The 16,796-nt window shown below is 41.5% G+C and overlaps 1 protein-coding gene across 2 annotated transcripts in view; it reads right to left on the bottom strand.

Annotated features, from left to right (window-relative positions):
- Window positions 1-16,796, bottom strand: part of LOC121948631 (protein FAM126B-like) — a 59,011-nt gene that overhangs the window by 4,582 nt on the left and 37,633 nt on the right. The window contains exons 7-12 of one of the 2 annotated variants that reach the window (XM_042494029.1): window positions 13,277-13,392; window positions 10,138-10,233; window positions 8,952-9,068; window positions 6,098-6,185; window positions 4,891-5,047; window positions 3,988-4,167 (exon numbers count right to left, since the gene is read on the bottom strand). In XM_042494029.1, the coding sequence (XP_042349963.1) occupies window positions 3,988-4,167; window positions 4,891-5,047; window positions 6,098-6,185; window positions 8,952-9,068; window positions 10,138-10,233; window positions 13,277-13,392 (754 nt within the window). The remainder of the gene's footprint in view (window positions 1-3,987; window positions 4,168-4,890; window positions 5,048-6,097; window positions 6,186-8,951; window positions 9,069-10,137; window positions 10,234-13,276; window positions 13,393-16,796) is intronic. The other variant, XM_042494030.1, reaches the window with a different exon arrangement.

Genomic DNA, 16,796 nt, shown 5'->3' with positions numbered 1-16,796 from the left:
AAACCAGTAACTCTTAAAGGAATACGTCACCCACAAAATGACTATTTATATCTAATACTCCCTCTGTGTTATACTAAATTTGTGAAGAAAACTGTTTTCCTCACATGCCTCTGTGGTAAATGAATAATCCAAAAACTGAGAAAATTCTTGATGAATTGAAATAAAAGTGGGTCCTTGTTAAACAATAGCCAAACTTTACCAACACATCTGTTTACAAACTCCCACACAACTTCTGCAGTATAATCAAAGTATCAGCTATCCAATCGTATGCTCAGTACTTCACGAGTGGACACTTTCCAACAGGGAACTGAACGAAAAGTTAAACTTATCTATTTTCTCTTTGAAGCCAGAGTCCCACTGACAAAAACCACTGTCATTTTACCTCACTAAATATGGGAGTAGGTGGCCTACCACTGTCTCGATCAGTTTGTTTGTGTTATTTTGGTAAATTCGAACTAACCCAATAAAAAACACAAAAGTCAAACAGTGACAAACAAACCAATCTGGCAGCTCCCATGTTCAGCGAGGTAAAATTATCTATTTTACCAATGAAGTGCTGTGAAGAGAGAATGGGTAAGTTTCCCTTTTAGTTCAGTTCTCTGTTGGAAAGGACTAGGACTATGAGACTAGGATTATACTTTACGAGTTGTATGAGTGCTTGGAAACTGAGGTTTTGCTATAGTTTTGCTGTTGACTGATGCAATCCCCTATGACTTCAATTCATAAAGATTTTTGGATTCTTTGTTCACCGTGGAGGCATGAAAAAAAAAGTTTTTCTTCAAGAATTGAATGTAACACTGGGTGAGTAATTGATACACATTTCGTGGGTGAATTTCAGAAACTTAATAAATGTACCCTTAGTCCAGAGAAAGAGTGTCTTGTTAACACTGGTGTGAACAGGCCTGTGACAAATTCATACAGATCTGAGCAACAAGACTAAAAATGTTTACAAATAATGCAGAATAAATAAGCAGACTAAATTAATAGCCATCTAGCAGCAGGCCAGTGCTCACACTGACACTCAACAGAGCATGCTGCTTCATTAGCTCACTCATTATGCACAAAACAGAGGTACAATTCAATACACTATGACCTTGAGCTTCTTTGATCATCTGATGTAATACAGATCGACTAAAATCTGACTAGCTTAGAAAAACTACGAGTTCAATAACCTGCTGGGTAAGTGAGCAGAGCTTGTCCAGCATATGATGTCATATTTATTTTTAGATAATTAATATCTGGTGAAAAATTTGACAGAATTTTAACAACATGAAAACATTAAACAAATCACTTAATAATCCATCTAAGACCTCATTGAAAGCTGAAAAGGAAAAAGATGATAAACTGAGTTTGAAAAAAAGCATGTTACTGACATACAGTATGCAGAGTAAAGCCTGTTAAACAGAAGAGACAGAGGATCAGCCGCCTGTCTCCGTCATGCATCGTTGGGACAAGCAAAACTGGACGACAGGGAACCGCAGGCAGCACCATAAAAAGAAAGAGAAACCAAGAAGAAAAGGTCTGGATTGACATGCACATAACATGAGGAGAAGACACATGCTCTCCTGCCCCATCCCTCCTTTCTGCTGCAGCACTGGCCCATTGGTCAGGTGGTCGGCCGGCTGAGACGAGCCAGCCAATCTGTGGAGAGCACCGAGGCGAGTTCGTACACCTCATCAGATAAATAGCATTCCAGTGAGAGCTGACAGCCCACGAGGTTAAATGCGCCAGTCTGCAAGCCATTCCAAGTCAACCCAATCCCAGATGGAGAGCTAAAAGTTTCTTTAAAGTTTTGCAATTAAAGGTTCAAACTGGTGTTTTTGCATGTTTCAGCCTTTTGATTACAATGTGCTCAGGTTTGTTTGTGCTTGCTATTGGTTTCATTTCAGTGTTCTGAGGAAATCAGTCTGCAGAGCTGGAAATGTTCTCGAGACAGATCATTCACCTCAGTAAACATGTTTTTGTCTTCATTTGTAATGCAATGTTATTTTTTTAGGTGCTGAGTCTTTACACTTTTTTTGCTGTGACCATGTCTGCTACCTCGCATGAAATGTCAACTGCTGGGTAACGTTCGTTTGCTTCTTTAAAGTCTGTTTATGAAAACACAGAAGTTCCACCTGTGTAGTTCCTACTTGGTGCATGTCTACAAACTGTAAAAACGCTAGGCCATTGTGAGGTGAAAGCGAAGTTAACTTGCCTGATTAATCAATATTGTGTGGCAGGCCTACATTTTATTTTGAGAGACAAGAAGAAAGTTAAAGATGTGAATGAAGGGGGGCTCTTCATTTGATTTCTGTAGGTGTTTCTTATGAGTGTGAATCTTTCAGATCAGTTTGAGGAATGCGTTTGGTTTGCATGACCCACATTTTACTGTGTGTAGAAGTGTGTCATGCCAAGTGGGATTCTCACAGGTCTGGTCATAGTCTTGACTTAATCTCCCCCTGCCTTCATCTTGACTTGGTCTCAACCCCTCAAAGGTTTGGTATTGTCTCGATCTATACCTTCTAGTCTTGTTCATGACTTTAATTTGGCTTAGGTCATCTTGACTGCAACACTGGTACCTAGCACAAGTTTGTTTCCACTGTGAAGTGAAATGAATGGGAACTAATGACTTACAAGAAGAAAGGAAAATCAATTGACTTTCCCCAAGAGGGATCAAACAAGTACTCAGAATAAAAAAAAGTATGGTACACTATGGAAAATGATTGTGATGCAATTTGTAATTAACAGGATTAAACATGCAAACCCATCAGTGTGGAAGCTTCCAATATTAGTGCAGTGGAATATGTGAGGTAGGTTTTCTTCTGAAACAGAATGTCCAGTAATGGTACACAGACACTCAATCTTTAAAATGATCACTGTTCTCTCTTCAATAGATGGCAGATTTCTATCTAATGAAATGGTGTGAATTATTTTTTCACAATGAAATGTCATGAGAAAAAGACTGATTAGCACTCAAACGCTTTAAAGTCAGGGAATGAGCTGATTCTCGGTCATGTCAAGAGGATCTGAATGAGGTTTCAAGATTACAAACATGTAGCAACCACACATGGAAAAGGACACATTCAACAAGACAAAATGGGCCGTATGACAGGTCCTGGCAGTGGAGTAGCCTTTGTGGTTCAAAGTATTGGATTTGTAAAAGTTGACAATATTCAGTCCGCTCACTTGGCCTTGTCATTTGACATGTTAGTGTTCTAGGGTTTCATGTTTTAGCGGAATTTTTTTTAAGCTTGCTGTAGCGTGCGCATGCATGATGACGGGCTCGTTCCCACTCACTGAGCCCAGGAAAAGAAATGCGGCAGAACACACAATTAGCATACAAGAAAGCTGCTGGGCTAAAAAAAACGAAATGGATGGCCTCTTTCCGCACAATGGCGGCAGCTGAAGCTTGCTGCTGGCCTGAGTGACCCAAAACTTGTGGTGCTGTCAAACACCGTGAGGGACACTGCTAGAAACAAGATATCCAGCGGAAGTTTTGTTGTGTATTTTTCCTGTTAAACCCACAGAAAAAATAAATCTATAAAACCAATTATCGGACATGGAGAGCAGAGGAAGCCCAGAGTAAAAGGTCAAGCTGCGGGCTGGGCACTGAACATGCTCAGTGAGTGACAAGGGCAGCAGTCTAAAGTACGTTGGAGGCATGATGAGGAAAAAAGAGAGAGGATATGACATGATGACAGGCCCATGCAAAATGGCCACTAGCCGCACTTCCTTCAAACCCAGAATAGGCGACTCTTCCATTCTTCGATAAGACGGAAAATAGCAGTGGCGTGGTAATAGCGGGGCTGTTGTCTGAGGGTCTTACAGACTGGAGGAGTTAGTATACTCTGGGGAAGTGAAGAGGCAGCCAGAATGGGAACGGCAGAGTTAACCCCCTTGAGTTGAGGAGGAGGAGGAGAGGGAGGAGGGTTGGGAGGATACAGATCAAAGGGGCACCTCCTCCTGAAACCCTCTCTGCTCTGAGCGTCTGCCCCTGTCCCCTACCCTCAAATGTGATGGGGGGAATGATGCTGCTGCTGCTGCTGCTGTGGTGGCTGTGAGGCCGCCCTTCTCGTTCCTCTTTGGCCGCGGGCTCCCAGGGAGTGTGGTGCTGCTGGTGCTGGGCGAGGCTAGGAGGATTGACGACGAGGCTCAACTCTGCATCGGTTGAGTAGTCAAAACAATCTGGGAGTCAACAACACAGATGGGGAGATGTGTTTCTTTAGTGGCAGCAAGCCTCAACCGATTCGGGCCTCATCACGGGCACAACTGTCATTCATTTGTAGATCACAAAATATAAAAAAGAGGAACGCAGAGCTCTAAAAAGAAAAATAACCTGCCCCATCAATTGACAATTTACTGGGTAAAATAGAGTCTACAGGCACCATTTTGTCAGTTTCTCTTAAACGGCAAACCTTAAACTTATCTGGTGATACAAAGCACAGCACACACTTGATAGACAAGACGAGCAAAAGAAAGAGCAATAAGGAGCAGTGAGTGGCACAGGCACTGCAACACAGAGACTATATGACCACAACTGCATACAGTAACTGACATGAAACACCATTTGTATGATGCTAATGGTGTGACTGGTTTACAACGGAAACAGGTTTCCTTCTCACTGCTTGGGACAAACATCAGAAGAGTCATTCTCTCACCAAATAGTCCCTTCTTGTGGCTTTTCACTGATCGGAAAAAAAGTTTTTGTAAGTTTACAGCTTAATCAGAACTGGTGCTTTTTCTTGCATAACAAAACACGCTACCCTAGAATGCTAAAATCAATAAATCGGGCCATTTTAAAAAGTACAGTCATAAATCTACTGAGATCTCTCCTGCTCTTAGGCCTGGTTCACTTCACTATGTGCTGCAGCCATGATGGCATGGCTTCTAAGGCTGCTGCAGTCTTACCCTCTCTCTTCCAGCGGTGGCGTCGTATGGAGGCGGTGGTGATGGCTGAGATGGAGATGCGGCTGATGGTGGGCGTCACCTCCACCTGGAGCACCTTGCGCCCCCGTGGCTCATTGGGAGCGCTCTCTGGCAGCGAGTTCTTCATGGCGTTCCCCAGCTGAAGATGACACATACACAGATGGAGATTAATAAACAATTAAATGACAAAACCAGGATGGTATTACAAGATTTGAAGCCTGATTATGGCCATCATCACAGTTTTTAAGGGCTGTTGAGAGCCCGTGCTGATTTGTGTAACACGTAGCTGATCAAAAGCATTTCTTTTTACTTAAGTGTTTTTGTATTTTACTCAAGTTCCACAATTGCAGACAGTATAAATGTGTAATTAAAGGAATTCTTCACACACAAAATGATTATTTGTTCATAAGTTATAAGTTATTGCGTGTTATGCTGAATTCGTCATGAAAACGTTTTTGAACAAAAAGTCCAAAAATGAAGAAAATCTTGATGATGTTAAGTAGATGGGGGCCGCATTAATTCACAGCAAAACTATATCAAGTCATCCATTTACAGACTGTCACATAACTTGTGTGGTATATTCCAGGTCTCATTTTTCCAGTTGTATGTTTAATATGTTTCAAACACATGCATTTTCGCTAAAAAGTTACACACATAAATGAGAAGTGTTTGAACTTTGCTCGTGCATTACAATGAAATCCTGGCTCCCATCTTGTTCATTGACCAGAAGTTCTGCTGTCATTCTCCCATGACTATCTCCTCCTGGCCAATGGACAAACTTCCAGGCATGCTATTCCTTAATGTGTAAGACTAGTTATGTGAAATACTATTAAAGAATTTAGAAAGAATTTTTTAGAAAGTAAAGTTTTAACGAAAAAATGCATGTGTTTGGGAACTTCTGAGCATAATACTTGAAAAATGCCACTTTGATTATACTGCACAAGTTATCGGCGAGTTTGTCAAAGCATCTTTTGATATAGTTTTGCTGTTGTTAGACACGGCCCCCATCTTTACTTCAATTCATCAAGAATTCACTCAGTTTTTTAATTCGTCTTTCATCATGGAGGTATGTGAGAAAAGAGTTTTCGTAACAAAGTCAACATGAAACAGGGTGAGAAACTGATATACAAATGACCAATTGGGGGTGAAGTATTCTTTAACTCCGTGCACACCACGTTGTTGCTCTTACCAGGAGAGGCTGGGAGTAAAGCTCCAGCTGGGCTCTGTACAGAATGTCCTCCAAAGCTTCCCGTCCCATCTCCCACTCTCCATTGTATCTACACATAAAAAACAAACAAACAAAAAAACCACAAATGCACGCACACCGGCATTTAACGACTTCATGTTGTGAGCTTATTTGAGTGAACAAGCGTGTCCGACAAGATGCCTTGAAGTCTGAGTTACATCCCTGTGAACTATTATTAGTAATTTAGTAATGCCTGCAGCTTCAGTGAGACAGAGTGACAATACCTCTGCACTATTGGCAGCTTTACTCACACTTCACCTTTTTCTTGCAAAAGCTTAGTTTTACAGCAAAAAACGTTCACCCTGCATATTTTGCAATAATAAAACTGTCAAGGATAAATGGTCTTGCAGGTGTAGGTACATTTTTGTGTTTATCACCTGGGTCTCTGCACAAGATGAAGAATATCATTAGTTTTGCATGAGGCTATGTCACAACCCCATAGTCGATCAAGAGGGATTAAATAGAACAGCTACAATAAATAAATGCATTAAACATTAAAAGGAAGAAAAGAAGAAGAAATGCGCAGCTGAACTCTCTTTGATCTGGTCCTGCACATGCTACAATCACACAGCCAGGGACAAATGCGTGGGGCTCCCTTTAGGCTCGAGATGAAAAGGATGAAATGAATGGACAGGTAAAAACAGACTGTCTGATGTTCTGAAGGCTGGAAAATTGCACAAGAATACATTTTAAACCTGACATGAGAAAAAAAAAAAAATAAATAAATAAAAATTTGGCATGTGTGTATTTGTTCTGATATCCCTGTGTGTGCGTCTGTCTCTCTCTTCATGTGGTATTACAGCACTGTAGCATTAGCGGACATATTAACCTAAATCCCAGAGTGTCCTCAACAAGTGCCAAGGTCCCTCTGCATGTGTGGAGCTGTGGATTCATGTTTATCTGCCCTTCATGTGCGCCTGCCCGGGCCAGGGGTGAATGTGAGAGCTCAGGCTGTCACTGAGGTGACCTATGGTAGGGATTACTAAAAAGGCTATTATTCTTGCGCGCGCACACACACACACACACACACACACACACACACACACACACACACAGTCGGTTTTTTTTGCTTCAATCTCCTGATTGCTGCTGTGTGCCCTCGTGGGGGCCATGAGGCAGAATGCATACGTATTCTTTCCGCTCTCTCTCATGCTGCACCATCCTTAACGGTGGTGATTCCAGTCACTATCGTATCAGGGGATCCATCGCCCAGGACAAGCTATCATCGCGGAGCCGTAATCAGCTTTGCAACGACTGTCCTCACAGGGGATGAAATCACCTGCTCCCACAATGCACTGCTGATATAATCAGTCTGTACAGTGGGGAGTTTCTGTTCGTGGTGGAGTGCTAGCGTATGCTGTTAGGGAGATTTTCTGCAGCGGATCACAGCAAACGAGTAGTGAGACTGCCCTCATTAGTGATGTCCCAGAGAGGCACAATAACAAAAATAAGAAATGCAGTGTTGAGTTGCTCATAGAGAAAATCATGCATTATGATATCTGTTAAGATGAGCAACAAACAAGATTATTTTCCTCACAATCAGCTGTTATCAGTTACTCAATGTCCTCAGTGAACCAAAACGGGGGGATAAAATGGGGAAAAAAAAGACCTGACACCAAATACTTGGGGTTAGGGAGAATTTTTGACTTAAAAGTATACATCGTATACATTTTTCCCAAAGATACTTCAGTCATTTTAGATAGTTCTCATTACCCTGATGTTTGTTTAAGGGTTTGTCTCTCTGATAAGTTTGGTCTTAATCACTTCATTGATGCTATAAGAAAGGGGTGTGTGACATCATGAGTGAAAGCTGTAGTAACTCACGATTGAGTCAGGCGGTTGTATGGGAGGCAGGCTTGGGTGGTATAATGGTATACCTGAGTAATTAGAAATTCCTATGTATGATTTTCAGGATTTTCTCTTTTTTATCAAACCCGCAGGGAGATGCTGTATTGAGGATGTATTGTAGTGCACAAATCCCACGTCACAAGAGGTCTGTCTCTACAGGTGGAGCAGGCAGCTGTGCTGACAAATATCTTGACTACAGGACTAACAACCGCCCAGTTTCGGCACTGAGAGGCTATTGGGAAAAACATACTTTCACACCTAACAAGATCAATTAAGGGTTCATTTCGACCAAACCAGAGCTGCCACACAAACACAATCATATACCATATACCCTGGTAAAATTTCGTGGAGGTATAACAAATTATATACCACTCAAGCCTAATAGGAGGGATACTCTGGCTCCAAATAATATCACCAGCACAAGATGGTTACATCCCTATCCTGGATATTTTGGCTTTATATTTGTGTATTGGGAGAAAGTGAGGACCTGTTGCATCTTTGTATACAGTCTAAACCTGAAGGGCATTGTCACTGGAATCAGCTCTTCTCAGCTTTACAGAAATGTACAAAGAGTTTCAGCTCACTGTTTAGCTGCAGATTTACTGTTTTGATTCACTCTCAATGCTCCCACAGCGTCATTTTTGGCTGTAGCAAGCAGCTGTTTCCTGAGAAAAAGCTGTAAAATAACCACTGCTAACTACCTTTTGCCAGAGACAGCTAGCATATAACTCCTGACCATAGCAGAACATTCAGCAGCTAAAGAAAGAAATATTTTCCTCAGAAGACCAAAAGCAGAGTTAAGTAAATATTAGACTTGTATTCACCAGGTGGCCACAAACACCACTCCAACTGAATTATAATTATGCTGCGTAACTGCAGGACGCGCAAATGAGCAAATGTCTGTTAACAAGTGTGACAAAACTATAAGTTACTGCAGTAAAATACATACATGGCGTGATAAACAGCAGTCAGCATCTGCACCATGAACTCGGGGTCCAGCAGCACTCTGTTGCACGGTTCCCTCCAAAGCTTCTGCTGCTGCCGGGGGAAGCCACACACACACAGCCTGAGGAGAGAAAACATTCAAAGTCAAGTCAGTAAAGTGAGTTAAGTCATGCTGCAAAGGGAGGAAACAGATCAGATGAGCCTTGATGAGGAGAAGAACTCAAGAGAACATCAGTTGTCATAGCTTATACCAATACCTCGTCCCAAGATGGCTGCATCACGTCTGTCTCTGTCTGTTCTGTCTGCATGACTGTTTGGATGTTGTGAGTTGTCGGGTGTTGCTCTGACAAAATACTGCTGTTTTCTATTTTTACTGGAGGTTGTGCTTGCTCTTCTTACTGTGGGGTTAGTTATATTTGTTTGTCTGTATTTATTGTTGTAACCATGTTTTAAGCTGCCCTCTTGGCCAGGTCACTCTTGGAAAAGTGATTTCAAATCTCAATGAGTCTTTTACCTGGTTAAATAAAGGATCAATATATCAGTTGCTTCCTGAGCAAACTACACAAAAAGCAAACACATCAAACAATAAGCGAGGGGGGCGACATTTAAACTACTTTACACCTGTAGAGGTCAGGAGAGGTTGGACGACGGGGTGTCTGGGGTCTACGTACAGAGGCTAAACTCAAACACAGAGCATTGTTCTCGTGCTCTGAAAACTTCACAGTCACAGTTTGCCGTCTGTCTAGACCGAGCTCGCTTCAGGCATTGTCTGAGCGCTTGCTCACAGTGGGGAAGTCTTCATATCCTGACTCGTCTGTACGCTGCAGGTGGAACAATCACTGGGCGACGGCTCGACCACAGAGCCTCATATTATGAATTCCACATTGATCCTTTCTCCTGAACTCCAGGGCATGTCAGAGCTTCCCAGACAGACAGACACAGACAGGTATCCAGCTGGGACGCTTTCATTTGGCCAATCGCCGACAACAGTGCCCTAAAGAACTCGTACTTATCAAATCCTCTTGCGACCGGGGCAGTGAGTATCGAGGTCAGTGCGTGGCTACAGGGGAGAGGAGGAGGAGATTTCATGCTCGATTCAGAAGAGCAGGTAATGGAGGTAGAAGAGAAAAGGGTGGTCACTAATTGGGTACAGAACGGACAAAAAAATGCACTACACATGTTTTCCTCACCGTGAGCTCATTCTGCAGACTGACTGATAGGAAGAGAGGGGCATGTAGACCACAGCGGAGTTGTAGCAGAGCATGAGGAAACACAGCACTTCAAACCTGCAAACAGAAAACAGTACACAAACACAGTAATAGAAATTCTTATTAAGGTCAGTTACAGACACAAGAAGAATAACATCATGTAGAAAATTCACTTTTAATCTGATTAAATCCCAATTTCCTGTTTAACACTCCATCCACCAGTTTCCGACACCTTTGCTGTAGTAGGCAATTACGCAGAGTTGCTCATGCAATTTATGAACTCTGAACCATAAAATAGTCTGTTGAGCAAACTGCTTACCTTAGCAGTTTTGTTCATTGTCAACTATTGTACTGTTAAGGGCTGCTTACCAGACTTCAATACTTTTATGACACTAACCAAACTGCTTTGATGCTATCAGCTAATCATTCTGTACCAAATTTCCATACTTAAGGAGTAAATCTCATCAGTGCAGTAAGCCAATGTCATAGAGGCATACAGAAAAATTATTCATCAATGATTATGCCTACAGACAGCGCTCACGTGTGTTGTGTTTTCAAAGACTTGACAGTGTGTGTCCCATAAAAAGCATGGTTCCATTTTGTGCAGCTTGACGCCGACAGCACACAATACTATATATGCAGAAAGGACATTTTTTAAAACACCAACAAGTAATGAGAATAAACATGAATAAAATGAACCACTGGAATGTATATGGAATACATTTAAAAGCATATAGTTACTCTGTGTTCAACTGTAAGAAGAAGAATGGGTTGCGGCCTTCTTCTTCTCTGCATTCAAATCCAGCTTATGTTACAGTCTCCTACAAAATCTCCACTGTCTGATTTCTCCTTATTTGAAATTCCAATTCGAAATTACAGAGAAAGGCGCAATGATGACTGGGACTGTAGCAGGACATTTAGCTAACAAAAAATATGTCCATCTTGTGTGTGGTTATTTACTTATGTTACTGTAGTAGGTGTGGTGACTTAAACTTTGACCCCTGTAATGTTAGATATTGTTTGTGTGGCTTTAGCTAATGACTATAGATAGCTAGCTAAATCAAAAGATGAAGCACTTAAGATTAACAAATGTGCTTATCCATTGGGTCGACTGGCTAAACAGCTCTGCTATCTTGACATTAGAGCACATTATTAAATTTAAAACAGAATTTATAAAAAAAAAAATGAACAATACCCAGGCCTAGTACTTTATGTAGGTGACACTCTACTATACTGCAGTAATCACACTTAAACCATCAACACACTCTATGTGTGAGGTGCAGAGTCAGGCAAAATGTATAAGTGCATGAGACTATAGTTCATTGGTAAAATACTTGCAATGAGGTTCTAATTAGTGCTAAACTCAGATTTATATCGGACATCACATTTTATGGGTATAATTAGACTGTTAATTTAAAATGTGCCTTATTTAAAACCCCATAATAGGCCATGTCTGTTTAAATGTGATGTAAATCACAAGCTAATGTCTCATTTTCACTCGACTCAGCAGTGCAAAGGTTAGTACATTGTGTTGAACTGTGAAGAATCTACCTGCTGTAGAATAACTGCACAAACAGAGATGTTTAAAATTGTAAAGCAAAAATAAATTTTACATTTCAGTTTAAGTAATTTGTGATCTAGAGCTCTGTTTCTCTGTCTGCCAGATTGGGCCCAACTTTACCCATGACGCTGAGTTCAGGCCGGGCTGGGCTTTAATTTGTGAATACTCCCCTGGGCTTAAATTGGGTTAGGTTCTCGCCCATGTACTAGTTTTTCTTTTTCTTTTTTTAATGAAAGTGGCAGTTCTCATGTGTGAATGAGAGGAGTTTAAATCAGGATGGAGAGAGAAAAAAGAGTGGGCGGGGTGGCTGCAATGCGACTTAATAGCAATGTTTGCGTCCCAGCAGTGAATTTATCATAATATATAAATATAAAAATACATAAAATTAATATATTGTTCTACAGTAGGTATTCAGTTTTTTCCATTGGGCTCGGACCCAAAACTCCTGCCGTGGTTCGGGTTTGGGTTTGGCTTGAACAAAAACTGTGAAGATTAATGTAGGTCTGGCCTGCTATTATGGCCCGATGAGAGCTCTATCGTAATCATGTCTTTTGACAGACTGCTGATACCTGAGAACAATGATTGTTTAGGGATCAGTTTAGACGGAGGCAGTGTTTGCATGACAACATACAGTAGATATAACCAGAGTTATTGTTTAAAGACAAATGGTGGAATTACAGCGGGAGCAAAATAAATCTACTTGAGATGATCCTGTTTCATATATTGGGACAGACCTCAATATTGTTCATCCCTATTCGGTGCAAGTGTATTTTAGGGTGTGTGTGTGTTGATGGAGGACAACCGGGAGGAGGACCTCGAGTGCAAGGGCCATAATTGACTCTGTGCACAGGGGGAGGTAAATGGTCTGGCTGTAGATCATCAGCCGGAGTGAGTCGGCACCTCTCAGGAGCTCCGGGCTTTCTTCTCATAAACACTATCTCAGGCCCAGGCACACAAATGGGTTTCCAGATAAGCTACGAGGCCTGGCCACACTGAAATCCATTCACTATATTTATGACGCTCTTTGCTCATCAGGGGCCACGCTGCTCTGGACAACATGCAGGATGACCGGTGTTATCTGTGCCGCTCTGAAGTATCAGCAGTCATGACGCGTCTCTGCGCATGTGCCACTGTTAACAAACAGCAGAGCATTTTCTGGCAGGACTCCAGCATGCTTCATTACTATGCTAAGATTATCATTCATCCACAGCGGCAAAGAAAATGCAAGAGCCAAAAAAGCTTTCAGGCCTGCTGAGTGTGGCCGGAGGAGGCTGAATGAGTGTCAAGGGTTACGCTCTGATCATCTTAAAAGGTCTTTTTCATCTTATGGGGAAAGATGAGATGTGAGGCGAGAGAAACAAAAAAATTAAATATATAAGAGAGAATGATGACAGTCTGGTGGTGCCATGTGTGTTTGTTGATGCTGAACGGCCTACAGCGCTGCCATTTCTCTGTATCTAAAAAGCATCTCTGAACTGCTGCCATTTAATGTCTTTTGTGATGTTACTGCGTCTCAGGTTATTTGCTCTCTGTTAACAGCTGGTGGAGTCAGAGTGGTACCTGTTCTGAGCCGTAAAGGTCTCTCTCTGTGGGTGGAGGCCGCTGTACACCACTCTGATCAGGTCATGTTGACAGAGGGCCCCCTCTGTCAATGCCATGGACCCCAGGCTAGAAGGCTACAAAAGAAATACATAGTTAATTAAACACTTGTCCACAACGTTGGCTATTCAAACTTGCTAGTAAATGTGCAGTGATGATGACGCAAACAGGATGCAGCGCCCTTCAATTTGTTGATTGATTAACTGGAGGCCTTCACTCCGCTCAGATGGAAACCTGCTGTGATTAGTGCTCAGATTTTATTACAGCGGGATGATTATACTACTGGACCTCTGCCAAACTGGCAACTTCTTTCTGTTGGCTCTAATGTATTTATCAGTTTCCAAATTTAAGATTTGTTTCCAATTTTAGTAGATAAACTGCTGACTGAAAAACTCCTTCACTAAAAGTTATGTGTTGCAATTTTCCCTCTGTCTTCTACAAAGTCCTTTATGCAACATTGAGCTCAGGATTTCTGCACCAGTTCTTTTCAACTACTCTCTATTTGAGTCTCTCCGTTTTCTTAAAAGGCCTCTGCACGGCTGCACTGACAGGTCAGTTTCCTGCTTTATAGTGAAGGTGAGACACCTCACCTGACACAACAATCCCCTCTGTTAACATGATAAAAGGTAATTCACTTTCATGAAATCAAACATTAACCTTTGATGGGAAAATGTCACGATGTCATTTCGCACATCACAAGAGACCTTCAATGACTCATTTAGGCTGTCATCTAACTAACTAAGCTGATCATGAGGTTTGCCAGGATCTTGGTGGCTTACTGCCTCTGCTAAACAACTTCCTGGGGTTTCTACATTTGAAGACCCACCATTTTCTACTTCTGTTGGTCTTTACTGGTTCGTGATCTTATTATATAACTACTGGCAACAGATATGTAGAGGATGCAGTACTTGTAACTCATGTCCTGTATTGAGTGAATCCAGAACAACTGGAAGAGTTCCCAACTGACTGATATAGAAATAAGCAAATCAATCTTAAAGGAACAGTTCACTCCAAAATCAAAAGTACATTTTTTTTTTTTTTTATACCTGTGGTGCTATTTATTAATCTTGATTGTTTTGGTGAGAGTTGCTGAGGGCTGGAGATACGTATCAGCCGCAGAGATGTCCGCCTTCTCTCTAATTCAATGGAACTAGATGGGACTCGGCTTGTGGTGCTCTAAGCACCAAAAACACATTTGAAAAACTCAACAGCAATGCATCTTTCCAGAAATCATGACCCGGTCACTGAAGATAATCCACAGACCTTGTTGTGAGCAGTTTCATATGGACCTTTTAAGTTTAGTTTATTTGGAAAGAATTTAAATACAGCAGTAAAAAAGATCCAGGTATATATAACATTCACAATAAAGGGAAGGACTTATTTCTACTAATGTACCTCATGTTTCATCAGACCTTCCACTACACAACAAGATGGAGACAGTTATTAATTAGGCCAAAGGGGAAAATGTTCCAAGACAAAGCGCCACATATCAACAGAGCAACCCATCCACAGATACGCATGCCAATAAAAACATGTGCATTTTTCCAATGAAAATGATTTAAATGTGTCCAACGTTTTGCTGAACTACACCTGTCAACCGTATCACTGCGCAGAAGGAAGCATGCTTCTACTGCTAACTTAGTTAGCACCATTGAGACAGTTGATGTGACAGCCAAGCCAAGGACGACGCCATTAATGTTTACATCTAACGCTGTCACAGGTACGAGCCTTTTGTCCATGAGTAGATAAATGATTTCTTCTGTGCAGTTATACAGTTGGCAGGTGTACTTTGGTAGAGCGAAAATAGTTCTTAGGTTTAACTGTGCACACCTTCAACCTCTCCATCTTCTGAAAATTGTGAAACCAGCTGGGAAAAAATGTGTATTCAAATACTAGACGACATATGGGAATAAAGCTTTGAACACATACACAAATGGGTTAAAAATGCTTTAGTCTTAGTCAGCTTTCTCCCTTTTTTCTTTGTATTTTTTTTCTTGTCTTTGTTCCTTTTCTTTTTCCTTCATCTGTGATTGTATTATTTCATATTCTTCTATGTAAACTGAAACAAGCACTGATATAATATGAGATGTAATTTCGTCTTTGACTCAATAAAAATACTTGGAAAAATGAAACTGCTCACAACAAGGTGTGTGAATTATCTTGATTAACTGGGTCATGATTTCTGGAAAGAGACATTACTGTTGAGCTTTTCAAATTTTTTTGAGCACCACAAGCCGAGTGCCATCTAGTTCCATTTTACTGTACAGAAAGCAGACATCTCTACGGCCGATATCTCCAACACTCTGCAAAACACGCCAAAATGATCTGGATTGGTTAATACCACTACAGATAAGAGGAAAAATGTGTTTTTTTGATTAAGGGTTGAATTGTCCTATAAACTGTGTCTTTCATTCTTGAGTAAAATAGAAAGAGGAAGTGGCACAGGTAATGACTGATTTATGTGTGAGAATATGTCGCTGGACCACTTTATTCTGATGGCGTGCAGAGCCAAAGTGACCCCTAAATAGAATTGATATTCTGTCCTCAGTATCTTTGGTGATCCTGAGCAGAGGAGAGGAAAATGGATTAATATGAAAAGTGAGTGGAGTGTATGCTAATGCTGGAGGCCTGGGGACAAGGCTGTGTTTTGTGTAGCGCTGCACTACAGCAGCCTTGGAAGCTTGTTGTGATTCACACACACACACACGGAACCCTCTCACCCCGCCTCCATGCTTTCTTCAATCTCACAGCATGGAGGGACGAGCCTCTCAAGCTTGTAATTACAGTGATAAATCGCCCTCAGCACACGCCAAACACTGAAGTCTCATCAACACTCACACACAAGCACCCACTGAGGGCCGTCATACTGTATGAAAATATACTGTGAACCGTTTGCTCGGCTTTGGATAGCAGGAGAAAAGTCGAAAAGCTGGAATACACACTGCTTCTCTCTGCCTCAGTAAATGGTCCTCAGTCAGCAAGTCCCATTAAACACCTTTCTAATGAATTCTAACACAGTAGTCAATATTGTGCCCTGTTTTAGCAGTCAGGTCAGAAGTTAGGGGCGTTGCTCAAACCCAGCATGACAGAGTGGGCGACTAAAACAGAAAAAAACAGTAAGGAAATATTTGGTTAAAAGTCACCTTATTTTAAAATAAAAAAGTTAAAACAGAAAACTTTGAGAAGAAGTGCAAACAAATTTATTCCTGGCTAGTCCTCGTTGGCTTGTCTGAACTTTGAATGCAAAATACTTGATTTGTGGAAAACTCAGTGTAAGAAAAATGGCACTGGCAGAGATGGACTTCAGCTATTAAAGGCGGTTGTCATGGTGTGCCCAGGAGCTCCCCAGGTAGAGCCTACGCCATTAAGGCTGAGTCCTTACAACAGCGGCTGAGGTTCAAGTCTGGCCGAGGACACTTTGCTGCATGTTCACCCCTCTCTCTACCCTGTCATATCTCTGTCACTATCAATAAAAGCATAC

Source organism: Plectropomus leopardus, chromosome 10 (genome assembly GCF_008729295.1).
Source record: "Plectropomus leopardus isolate mb chromosome 10, YSFRI_Pleo_2.0, whole genome shotgun sequence".
Lineage (NCBI taxonomy): Eukaryota > Metazoa > Chordata > Actinopteri > Perciformes > Serranidae > Plectropomus > Plectropomus leopardus.
Note: the sequence above shows the minus strand (reverse complement) of the source record. Positions and strands in the feature narration are given on the sequence as shown.